This window comes from Neophocaena asiaeorientalis, unplaced genomic scaffold (genome assembly GCF_003031525.2).
Source record: "Neophocaena asiaeorientalis asiaeorientalis breed wild unplaced genomic scaffold, Neophocaena_asiaeorientalis_V1.1 scaffold225, whole genome shotgun sequence".
Taxonomy (NCBI): domain Eukaryota; kingdom Metazoa; phylum Chordata; class Mammalia; order Artiodactyla; family Phocoenidae; genus Neophocaena; species Neophocaena asiaeorientalis.
In genome coordinates this window covers 3,328,291-3,340,670 of record NW_020172364.1, presented here as the reverse complement: position 1 = coordinate 3,340,670, position 12,380 = coordinate 3,328,291, and the positions used below count along the sequence as shown (strand labels likewise).

Genomic DNA, 12,380 nt, shown 5'->3' with positions numbered 1-12,380 from the left:
AGTCACCTCACAGGCATCTTAAATTGTGTATGCCCAGGTAGAAATGCATCATCTCTCCCCACTGGATAGAGTCCTCCTTTTGCTCCCAAACATGTTTTGCTCATGTATTCTTTTTTATGAATAAGTGCCTAACCAGAAAATTTGGGATTCATCCTACATTCCTTCCCATACACATCTCATCAGACATCAGGTCCTATTGGTGTTTGAATCAAAATCAAGTCCTGTTGATTTTGTCTTTAAAAGCACTTCTGCCCTTCCCCCCTCCCCATTTCTACTGCCATAATTCAGTTCATTTCCCTTGCCTGGTCTCCAAGCCTCCATGGTGAGCTTTCTCACCCAGATAGCTAGCTGACCATGTCATTTTCCTGCTCTCATTCATTGGTCCCCATTGAGAGACACTGTCAATTTCTTAGCACAACAAAGCTCTTCTAAACCTCATCAGCCTGTGTCTCTTATCTCCTACCACAGTTTCCCATAGCTCTATACACAGCCAAACCAAACTATCCATGGTTTCTGAAAACAAATAGCTTGTCTGCCTCTTGCTTTTCCTACTCCTTTAGCTATATCCTGCCTTCTTTTCCTCTGGATAAACTCATTTTTCTCCAAGAATCAGTTTCCTCAAAAATCTCCCCTCACTTACCTGGGCACTTAGGCCCTATTTCAGTGATCCTAGAATAACTTGTTCACACTCCAGTACAACATAATTATTTTCTTTTTCATTATATAAGCTTTGTGAGGATTTGCTTTTCTATATTTGCATATCCACAAACTAAAATAATGTCCAATGCAGAATAAGTAAGTCTCCATTGATATCTATTGCTGAATGACATTAAATGTGAAAGGTTAAGAGCCACTGTGAAAATTTCTTACTCTAAAGTACAATCACTGACTTGGATAGAGAATTATCCTTTTATTTATGTTTTCCAGTTTGCAATCACTTTCTAATTTTGTTTCATGTTTTAAAACTTTATTTAGGTATGTTATAAACTGCACATGTTTAAAATGTACAGGGAATTCCCTGGCAGTCCAGTGGTTAGGACTCTGTGCTCTCACTGCTGAGGGCCTGGGTTCAATCCCTGGCTGGGGAACTAAGATCCCACAAGCCATGCAGCCAAAAAAAAAAGAAAAAGTACAAGTTGATGAGTTTTGACAGATATGTTGAATATCATCACCACCACTACCACAATCAAGATACTGACCAATTCCATCACTCTCAAAAGTCTTCTTCCTTTGGAATCATCTTTCTCTTCACTCCAATCCACAGATAACCACTGATCTGCTGTCACTAGAATTGTATATAAATGAACTGATAGAGTATGTACTCTTTTCTTTTTTAATTCTTGTACTTTTTTAAAATCTGGATTCTTTCATGCAAAATAATAAATTTGACATTCATTCATGTTGTTATTTGTGTCACTGTTTTTTTGGCTGCCCTGTGCGGCTTGTGGGATTTTAGTTCCCCCGACCAGGGACTGAACCTGGGCCTCCGGCAGTGAGAGCGCAGAGTCCTAACCACTGGACCGCCAGGGAATTTCCCTTGTGTCACTTTTTATTGTTGAGGAATGTTCCACTGGATGGAAATCACTTTCTAATTTCTTAACATCACCACCATTAGAAATCAGGTAAGACAATTACTATATCCCCAATGTAGAGATAATAGAGGCTTATCACACTGATTTGCTTAAGACAGTTCCCATTAAAGGGGCTTTACAGGTCTGCTGACTCCCAAGTCCAGCATTTCCACCTTTTATACAGGTTTTACACAGGCTGCTAAGTGAGACTAGAGGGAAGACTATGGAGATACTCCATCCAAAGCTGCTGCTTCTCCAGCCTAGCCAAGAGCTTGGACTACTATAGGGTCCACAAGTCTCCAAGGCTACAGAGACTGATTAACAGTGAGAAGGGCATGGGCCTTGGAGTCAGATGGACTTAGATTCCAATCCTGGCTCTACTACTTACTATGTGGTCCTGAACAAGTTACTGAACCTCTCTGAACTTTACATTCCTCACCAAAACACAGGGATAATACCTACCTCTCAAAGTAGTTGTGAGGTATGTACAGCAATTATTCTTTCAACATTTATTGATGACCTATTAGGTACTGGTCACTATTTGGAGCTTAAACCCACAGTAAGTGTTTTCACAATAAGTGTTGGATAAATGCTAGCAATTATCTGACAGGGCCACATGTTCTCCTCCACTGCATCCACAGGGGTCTAGGCCCCCACCGGCAGTGTAGCTATACTCATACCAGTCCCACCAGGAAGGAGCACTACAGATCAAGAGTGATTACATTCCAGGAAGGAGGCCATTTCTTTCCCATTGCTCTACTAAGAGGAAGGTCAGGATCAAGCTTTCTTGCACCGTTCCCGCAAGGACAGCCTCGAGGTAGATGTTAACATGATCATATCTCTCAAATAGCAGCCTCCCCAAAAGGACAAGCGGGTCATACGAGGTGAAGATGTTCATTTCATTCAGTAGCACAGAAGTCAAGTTGGGAAGAGTGGAACTAACTCTGCTGCCTCTTAAGAGAAGGGATCCTTAGTCCAAAGCCAGGGAATGATGGGCTTGAGATGGGTGTGTGTTGGCAGGTGGGAATAGGGGGGATGTTTGGGATCTACAAGCCCCTTGGAAAGTTATTTGTAAAAGTTTAAGTAAAAATTTGTGTACATACATCTCGTAGAAAGAAGATCCAGTACATTTATCAGCTTCTCAACGGTTCATGCCTCTAAAGATGAACCACTGTTCTAAGATGATTAGGAAGGAGGGGAGAAGGAAAAGGGGCTTAGTTTTTTCCATTCTTGGCAGCCTCCCTGCTAGCCCAGGCTCAGAGTTGCTACAAACAATACCCTCTCACATCCACTCCCCACCCCAGTCTGGCCTCCAGCCACAATACCCCAGAAAACAGACACAGAGGGACCTTGCGGATAAAGGTCTTTATTCAACAAAGTTATCTCACTCAGTAACAAAAGAACAGGAGGTAACAATTCTCCCAAAGGTTTGGAGCAGTGTCCACCCCTGATGGAAGGAAGCATGACCCACTGACACAGCTGCAGCTCAGAGCCTCTGGTGGCCACTTAGAGATCATAGTTTGGGTTCTTCCGAAGGATAACAAAACCTTCTAGAATAGGGGTGACGGGAAGGAACTCCTCAGTGGCCAATTCTGCTCGCTCCCCGTGAGCCAGCAATACTGGGGTTGTGTGTGTCTGGAACCCTGTGATGGTCTTGGGCTTGCCGGCCTGGCCCACCACATCCACTGCCTGTGGGGTGAGAAGACTGAGATGAAGAGACTCTGGATAGGAGTACAGCAGCAACCCAGTGCCAATTCAAGTTTCAGAGAAATGGTACCTCTGCATTCTACAAGCTCTAGAATACAGCCTGAGCCCTCCCCTCTGCTCAGCCTCTCACCTGGCCCACACGGACAGACACTGGTAATGGCCGCAGCTCCTCATCGAATGTGACCAGCATTCGGGGCTGCATGGCAGCCACCAGCCCATATAATACATAGTGCGACTTGCCTAAGATGACTAAGAGCACAAGACAAATATAGTTAGAGGCATGCCTGAACCTTGGGACCCCACTCCAGCCCTGACTCTTTAATCCCTCAGTTATATAGCTGAACCCACAACCCTCCCCTCATACACCCTACTACAAGCTGGAGATGCCACCCCCATATTCTGACTACAGGTTGAGGACTTGATCATCACTTTCCCCCAGTCACTCAGAGGCAAAAACTGGGCTCAGTTCTTCATCTTCAAAAGAAAATCTTTTTGGGTCAGATCAAAAGTGTGGGGGATGAAAGTCTCAATGAGGCCCAATGAACCTCAGGAATCCAGAGCAGCAGAGTTAACTCAGAGTCTTGCTCCTAAATTACCAAGGAGGCCCTGGTAGGGGTGTGGAGAGGGCGCCATGTGCCACCATGTAAGATTTCTGACAGGGACTCACTGTTGCGGACATCCAGGAAAGAGACAAGCACGGTGAGCAGCCCAGCCACGGCCACTTGACTCATAAGCTGCCGGTCACTGTGGTAGGGGCAGAGGGTGAGTGTGCCCTTCCCTAAATGGGTCAGGCCCTGGGGAAAAGAAAACAAAACAAAATGGAGAGAAGTGGACGTGGGGAGTCACAAGTCACATCTAAGGAGAAATCACCTAACCCGGCCACACAGAAACCTCACAGCTCATTCACACCCTCCTTTCCGGGCCAAACTCAAGGTCCCCTTCACGAAGCGTCAGATCTCCCTTCCATCACACAGACACTTCCTTTGGCACATTCACTCTAAGGAGAAAAGTTCTATTCTCTACCTGTGCCAAGCGCACCATGAAGAGGTTGTTGGGGTCCTTGGCATGATACTGGGCTAACTGGCGCAGCATCGCAGCCAGACGGGCATTATTGGTACCTGGAAATGTTAAGCATTACAAAGGCTTGAATAAAGGGCCTCAACAACCCTTCTCCCAAGATGCTTATGATCTCTTTCTGACCAATACTCACCACTGCCCACCATGCCCATGGCAAAGATGGAGTTATAGGAAACTTCTGGGTCAGCATCATGAGAGAATTTGCTTAGGGTATCCAAGATGTTGAGTCGTGGATTGGAAACGGAGATTAAGGCCAGTGCTAAAGGCACAGCCCTTCGGAGTGTAGGCTCCCCATATCTCAGCTGGTGATAAAAGAAAATAACAAGGGTATCACAGAAAGCAGAAAGAATAAGCTCGGTTACAGGAACAGATGGATAGACGGGGTCTTAATTTTTGTAGAAAGGGTACAGCAAAAAGACCATTTCTCCACCGACAAAACCCATCAGGGAAATTCCTGGGGAAACTCCAGGCATCAAAACTAATATACTTCAATCTTCTCCATGGGATACTCACCAGGTGGCCAAAGGTTCGTAGTGCCATCTCTGCACCAATCTCCTCACCCATAGCAATAAGGGCAATCCCCAGCACAGCTACTCCCTGCAATTGAAGAGGCAGCAGAGCCCAATAAGCTCAGGGAACAAAAAACTCGCCCCTGACTCAAGTCCCATGTAAGAAGAAAAAGCCATCCTGTGGGGCACACCCTGACTCCTCATGTATGGAACCCAGGCTCATGCTATTTCAATACACAGTGATACCCAGAGACTCTAATAAAACAAACAAACCCACAGTTATCTTTTCTCAGAGCTTCCCTCGGAGTATGCCCAGCTGCCCACAGAACCTGATGTGCTCCCATGTCGGCAGGGGCTTCCTTCTTGTCCTTGTCCTTCTTTTCCTTTTTGTCTTTGTCTTCCTCCTTTTCCTTGGAGTCAAAGTGTTCACTGCAAATGTGGAGCAGCTGCTGCACCTTCAGTACATTCCCAGAGCCTGGGGCAGGGTGGTAAGGGAGAGAAAAGGTAGAAATGACAAGGCACCAAGGAAAAGCTTGCTCTAGGAACAGAAGCTAAAGAATCTAAGGCAATTCAGAATGACTTAAGAAAGGAGGTCCAAGAGAGAAGTGAAGAGTCACTGAGGAAGAACAAAGACACAGACCTGCATAGGCACACACATCCACCAGTGTGTTGGCAAAACTGCGGAATGGCTCTGACACAACCTCCAGTGCGGCCAGGATGGCCTCAATGGCCTCTCCCTTCCCTAAAGGAGAGATTCGAGGGGTCAGAGGACATGTACTCCCTTCCAGCACAGCCTGACTCATAAACTCTCCCTGTTGTATCCAGTTACTACCAGTCTTTTGCCCAAATAGAGAGACATCCCCTAACCTAGGTGGTTGAGGCCCAGTCCAAGAGGAAGCCAACGGGCATATGTGTCCTTGAGCTCAGTCTCTGACTTCTCCATGATGGTCTGAAGGATAGTGGAAGTGACATCGCCATTGCAGGATCCCACTGCTATCATTCCACAGGCTAGAGCTGTCACACCTGCCACCTAACAATAGGAAAATCGACATCAAGTTATTAAAATAAGTTGTTAAATAGTTGTTTACCTATCTTGATTCAAGATAGCCAATTCCTACAGTCCACTGAAACCACATGAGGTAATAACCCCTTTCTGATGGTAGGTCAAAATAACAGTAGCATCAACCATTCACTGAATACTACAGGTCAGTCACTAAGTCAACTCGCTTGCATACTATTAACATTTAATCCTCACAACCCCATGAAACAGGTCCTACTGTTATTCCTCTTTTAATGATGAGAAAAATGATGCCTAAGGAGACTGAGTTACGTGTCCAAGATCACATTGTTTGTAAGCAGAGGTGGCAGGATCTGAACTGAAGCCTATCTGACTAAAACCTATGCTTTTAGCCACCATACTATATTTACCCATCACTAAAATGATTCTGCACAAGTAAGAAAATTTAAAGTTGGCTCATGACTAAAACAGTGCACCCACCCCAAACTGGGTTAAGTTACTCCCCACTCTAGTCTGGTACTTCCTCATGGATCCCAAGGGCTGGAACTCAATACTAAAATGTTAACTCTTTAGCCTCAATATCTCCTGAGACTTAGAAGCCCAATTCCAAGCAGTTTCACTGAAATAATACATCTCTCTCTCTCTCTCTCTGTCTGTCTGTCTCTGTCTCTGTCTCTCTCTCTCACACACACACACACATGCACACACATATTTTTTCACCATTTATCAGAGACCGGCAAGACTCAGAGCACCTTCCCTACTATCTCCCCTAAGTGATCAACAAACTCTACTCACCTCCATACTGGACTTGGAATCTCCCATCACAGGTAGCAGCAGTGTTAGAACATCTTCGCGATTGGAGCCAGCATAGGCCAAGCCAAGCCTGCAAAAGCCAGGGAGAGGCAGTCCCCGACACACACCCGATGATAGGACAAGGAAGAAACAAAAAGAGGATTGGTCATTTCAACAAATAGTCACCAAGAGCCAAATACTCAACAGGCACAGTGGTACTCTTTGGCAATACAAAGGTGAAAGGGCCTGATTCTGTTTTCACAGAGCTTACAGGCTAAGCACTACCAAAAGGAGAAGCAAGAAGCCTTACCCAAAGATGGAACCAAGTCTCATTGTGTTACTGTTGTGGAGGACATAGTCTGAGAGGAGTGCCAGAGCAGGGTCACACTCATTTCGGACACCAGAGTTCACGATGCCACAGGCCAGGAGGGCTCCTGACTGCAAAATGCAAATAGATTCTTCACTCGGGCTACTCTACCTTCCTCACCACAAAGGATGCAACATGGGCCTTATTATAGCACCCGCCTTAACTGGAGTTAAAAACAGGGTAGACCTTACCAGTGAAAGGGAGGTCCTGAGAGGGCCCTAGAACATGGGAGGGGATGTCTGCATTAGTGGGTTGTACCCAGACCAACCTTGATATAGTCCTCAGAAGAGTACAGGTACTTGTCAATCTGAGTAAGGCCACCATCCACATCCCACAGCAGAATCATGCCAAGGGATGCAGCTGCACTCAACATTCCTATACCAAGGAAAAATCTATCAGTCTTAAAATGGCCCTGCCCTGAGAAAACTGTTATAAAGAGCTCTCCAAAGAACTGCCTTGGGGATCTACCATTATAACACATGAACCTAGGAGGACAACAAGATTGACCAAAATTATACAAAGAGAGAGTAGGAACAGAATTATACCATGATCCTTGTTCTTGTAAAGCCATTTGTTGCCATCATCAGTCAGCAGCTTGTCCTGGCCAAAGGCTGCATTCACAAAGCCGTTCACAAAAGAGGAGGCCAGGTTCATGCGGGCAGAGTCCACCTGAGAGCCACTGCCCCCAAACCCTGCAAAGGAGGGAAGGAGGAAATGAAGGTCTACAGTAGGACAAGAAAAGAACACAGTATGGCAGCTGATCTCTGATTCTGAGCTGGCCCCTTGGAATCCTCTATCTATAACCCCAACAGTGACCTAGGGAAAAAGTATGTGGGAATTCTGAGCTCTATAGGATTCCTAAGTATGTTGGGCCCAACCATCACTCTCGATACAAGGGGCATAATTAACAATCCTCCAATCCCCAAACATGGAGATGTTTACTCACTGTTGTTCTCTAGGTGGGTTTTATAGATGTCATCAGGCACCTTGGGTTCCATGATGTCCAGCTGAAGAGAAGTCACAGGATCACAACTGCTCCCCCAGTCCTCCCCTAGCTGTCCCTTCTGTTACCCCATTGAATGGCAATTCTAACCAAGGAGAGTCTAGTCAGAGGCATAATCAGGGAGGTGAAATGCCAGGTATCATCACAACCAAAAAACCTTGTTGGAAAAGGGCAAAGACTCTCACCTCCCGAGCTAAAGCCAAGAAGTTGCTGTTGAGCTGCACATTGGACATGATCTCTGTCAGGTCCTCATACTCCTCCACATCTTCACTCAGCTCCAAAAACACCCCATGTCGGCCTAGCATGAATGCCATTTGCTTCTGTACAACCCTGTGGGAGAGAGCCATCACATCTGCTCAGCCCCCATCCACTAAGGGCACAGAAAAGCCCTTCAAATCCTAACCAGAAACTACATGTCCCAGCACTTCATGCAAATGTCCCACTCATGAGCTTATCGCTTTGCCAACTTTTTCCTTTACATACACGTCCTTGCAGGAGGTGAAAATATCTTCTACCAGCTCCATGTCATTGAGCATCAATGCCAATCTCAGTGCTTCAGGGAAGCGACTGAACTTTCGGAACACACCCAGGGCACAACGCAGTAGGGCAGAGTTCTCAGGCTCGGGCACGTAATTCACACAACTAAAAAGGTAAAAATAATAAAGCTATCAGGCATTCATTTACCCCGTTTAATTCACTTACCCAATACTGAATGCCTACTACATACCACGAAGTATACTAGTTATTGGGACTACTAAGGAGACATGCCGTCTCTGACCTCAAGAAGTTCACAGATGTTAACAAATTCACTACAGCTTGATTGCGACCTTTGAAGCAGATACTCTTGGAGAATAAAGGAGTCACAGTTGAGAAGAAGTGCTGGGGAGGGCAGGCCTGCCACCATTCCCCACCCTGCTCACTCACCTGGTGAGATAGAGGCAGACCTTTGCATATGCATTCTCATCAATGTCTTTCTCCAGCATATCCACCTGCTCAATTTCCATAAGCAGGTCGCAGGCCTCATGCTCTGCATTGTGGGCCATGTTGTAGGGGACAATCTCCTTCACCAGGGTCAGCAGTGGCTCCCGCTGCGTCTTCTCTGCATCATCCAGCTCCTGCCACTCCTTAGCCACTTCTCCTGCCAGATGCCTACGGACAGGCCCAGATTATTAGAGGAGCAGTGCTTCATGGGAAGCACCTCCCTGTGGGTCAAGGAATTCACTATCTGGTAAACTCAATACACTGGTACTCCAAGACAGAACTCAGAACTATATCTCAGAACCCCTTCAGATTCCCAAGAAGAAAAGGTCTTACCTGACGTACTCATGACCCCATGATGCCAATTCCTCCTGGGAGCCCACTAGACGATATTTGAGGCACTCACGCTCCCCGCTCATGGTCATGGCCAAAACAGAGATGATGTCAGCGGCAAAACGCTATAAAGAAACCAGTCCTTTGAAGTCAAATCCAGGGTAAGGGGAATGTTACATTATGGAATCAAGATCACTGTCACTACCCCCAAAATTAAATGCTAATTATATCACCAGCCTCCATACTAAAAACTTAAAACATGTTATATCAGCTAAACCTCATAATAATCCTAAGGTTAGTGTTGCAATCTCTCTTTTGAACCAACATGACTGAAGGGTGATAACAAGTGGAGAGTGGAGAAAAATGGAGACTCTGAATTTTATTCCAATCGTAATAAACTATTAAAAGGCTTTAAGCAGAAAAAATTCACACTCTAGAAAAGATCACTATGGCTGCTGCATGAAAGACAAACTGTGTAGGAGGTCACAGACAAATGGAAGAGGGTCAGTTAGGAGGCTGCTGCAGTAGTTCCGGTGAGAACTGAAAACTTGGATTAGGGTTGTGTCAATACGCAGGAAAGTTACTGAACTGGGAATATATTTTAGAGGTAAAACAAATGAAGGTGCATGTGATACAGAGAAAAGAAAAATATTAAGGTTAAAAGTAAGTTAATAATAAATCATGATAATAAAATCCCAAAGTCCAACATAAATGACGAAAACACGGTCGTTTCTGAAGACAATCTTCCTGTCAGCTCTTATGTGACCATGTTGATTACGACGAGCACTGTTTTGTTGTTTTAATTTTTAAATTTAATTTTATTTATTTATTCTTGGTTGCGTTGGGTCTCTGTTGCTGCGCATGGGCTTTCTCTAGTTGTGGCGAGCGGGGGCTACTCTTTGTTGTGGTGCGTGGGTTTCTCATTGCGGTGGCTTCTCTTGTCGTGGAGCATGGGCTCTAGGTGTGCAGGCTTCAGTAGTTGTGGCGCACGGGCTTAGTTGCTCTGTGGCATGTGAGATCTTCCCGGACCAGGGCTCAAACCCCTGTCCCCTGCATTGGCAGGTGGATTCTTAACCACTGCGCCACCAGGGAAGTCCCGGGCACTGTTCAACTAGCTCAGATCTCAGGTCTATCAGGCTTCCTGAGATTCACCATGAGCCCCATGGTCTAGACGAAAAGGAATTCCTAAACTAGGCCTCCACCAGCTTCTGCAATAGTTTTACCTTATTCTCCCCAGGGGCCATGTTCTCATAGATCTCCTTCAGTTTGCCATAGTGTGGACGCAGAAATTTGAGAGGCTTGGGCACTGAAGTCATGGAAGTTGTAGAAGAACGAATCTGCCTCCTCAGTTCCTCCAGGGCTGGTCGGTACAGGGACGTGTCCTTCTCCTGATCAGGAGATGTTAGGGCTCAGACAAAAGGAGTCTCATACCTTAAGTCATAATACAGAAGTGTTCAACAACCTCCTAGGAAAGTAACTAACTGTGTCTTATCCATCTGTGATTGCCCAACGCCCTGCACACACACTGCCTGACACAAAAACAAATGTCCCAGGTTAAGAGTTCAAGAACTGCTTCTCCCACGAAACAAAGCTACAAAATCTTTCAATTATCTTTTTTTACTCCCCTCCCTCACAACATGGTTGTAATATGACTCCAAGATACAGTCTCTCTTTCCGTATCTCATATAGGAGTTGTTGCCCCAAGTGAAATAAAGCAAACAAGTGGGAAAGATCCATATATGCACCGGGTTTTGTTAACAGCGTGACTCACCCCCAGTCGTTCCACGAGCATCTCCAGTTCATCCTGAAGTTGTTTGTCCTCCTCAGACTGGAGGGTTGAGGGAAGAAGCTCATCAAGACAAGGAATCTCAAACACATCCTCCTCCCATTCACCCTGGGGCAGGTGGAGAGTGAGCCTGCCTCCTTAGGAAGGACCAGGTGAGACAAGGAAAGAGAGAGGGAATGGGAAGCCCTGATGGGAAGGCAGCCTGGCTCCTGGGCCAGGCTCTGCTTGAACGCCGTTCTGAAAAACGAGGGTGACAATGACCCGCCCGGGCCCACCTCACGAGTCGATGGTGAGGACTGGAAGGGGCGGCGGCGGTGACAGCGCGGAATGGAGGATGAGGGGCAGAGAGGCGGGTGCCGGGAGCCCCGAGGGTCGCCCTATCCGCCCTCTCCCAGGCGCGGCGGGGCCGCTGGGAGTCGGGCCCGAGGCCTGCGGAGCCGCCGTGACTCAGCCCGCGGCCTCTTCCGCCGGCTCCCGGGGCCGCGCCTCACCAGCTCCTGCTCTTTGTCCTTGTCTCCGGCATCCCGCCGCTCCTTGCCGCTCGGCTTCTCATCCCCGCCACCGGGGGACGTCGCTGGGGGCTGCTGGGGCTGCAGGGGTGCCTTCTCCCGGCCACCCTCCTCCATCGCCGCCGCCACTGCCGGCCCGCTGCGCGCGCACCGCCCCGTTTCCCAGATGTCCTCGCGCGCGTGGCCCACGGCGCCCCTCCTTCTCCAGAGCCCGCCTGCGACCGGAAACACTGCGGCAACCCACCCACCCCCGCGGCCTGGGAGTTCCAGCCCTCGGACCTCGCCCTCCGAAACCTCACGAAAACTCCAATTCCCAGCTTCCCGCGTGCCATAGGCACCTCCCCGGTTCGAACCTGGAGTTTCCTGAACGCCGTCTGGGGTTTGGGGGCGCCAGCTGCAGTAGGAGTTGAGCTGGCTGCGAGCCGAGACCGCCCCTCGATTCCGCCAAAGCAGTGTGAATAGTACACCCCAGTGATACCCCCGTTAGCCGCGTGGTGGGACAAACGGAAGAGATTCTTGAAATCCTGGACGCTTGATTGCCGTCTTTGTGAAGTCTGTGTAATCTATGTTTAGTCCCACACTACTGTGGCATATTCACCTCCCCAGCTGAAGAATAGTTCTCTACTATTACCATAAGGATGTGGATACCATCTTAAATCCACCTGCGGAGCCAGATGGAGTAGAAATGAATACATCAAGCCCTATACCCTAATGCGAAGTTCTGGAGCTA

The 12,380-nt window shown here is 47.3% G+C and overlaps 1 protein-coding gene across 1 annotated transcript; it reads right to left on the bottom strand.

Annotated features, from left to right (window-relative positions):
* Positions 1-2,917: 2,917 nt before the first annotated feature.
* Positions 2,918-11,818, bottom strand: PSMD2 (proteasome 26S subunit ubiquitin receptor, non-ATPase 2). The gene is made up of 21 exons (XM_024768270.1): positions 11,633-11,818; positions 11,127-11,183; positions 10,579-10,743; positions 9,359-9,480; positions 8,969-9,193; positions 8,528-8,686; positions 8,230-8,374; positions 7,988-8,048; positions 7,587-7,733; positions 7,310-7,416; positions 6,985-7,112; positions 6,678-6,765; positions 5,732-5,894; positions 5,505-5,606; positions 5,194-5,339; positions 4,869-4,952; positions 4,489-4,657; positions 4,302-4,396; positions 3,946-4,072; positions 3,409-3,527; positions 2,918-3,260 (listed from the first exon to the last, which is right to left on the bottom strand). The coding sequence occupies exons 1-21, from the start codon at positions 11,765-11,767 to the stop codon at positions 3,078-3,080; spliced, it is 2,727 nt and encodes a 908-aa protein (XP_024624038.1). The 5' UTR covers positions 11,768-11,818; the 3' UTR covers positions 2,918-3,077.
* Positions 11,819-12,380: the final 562 nt, after the last annotated feature.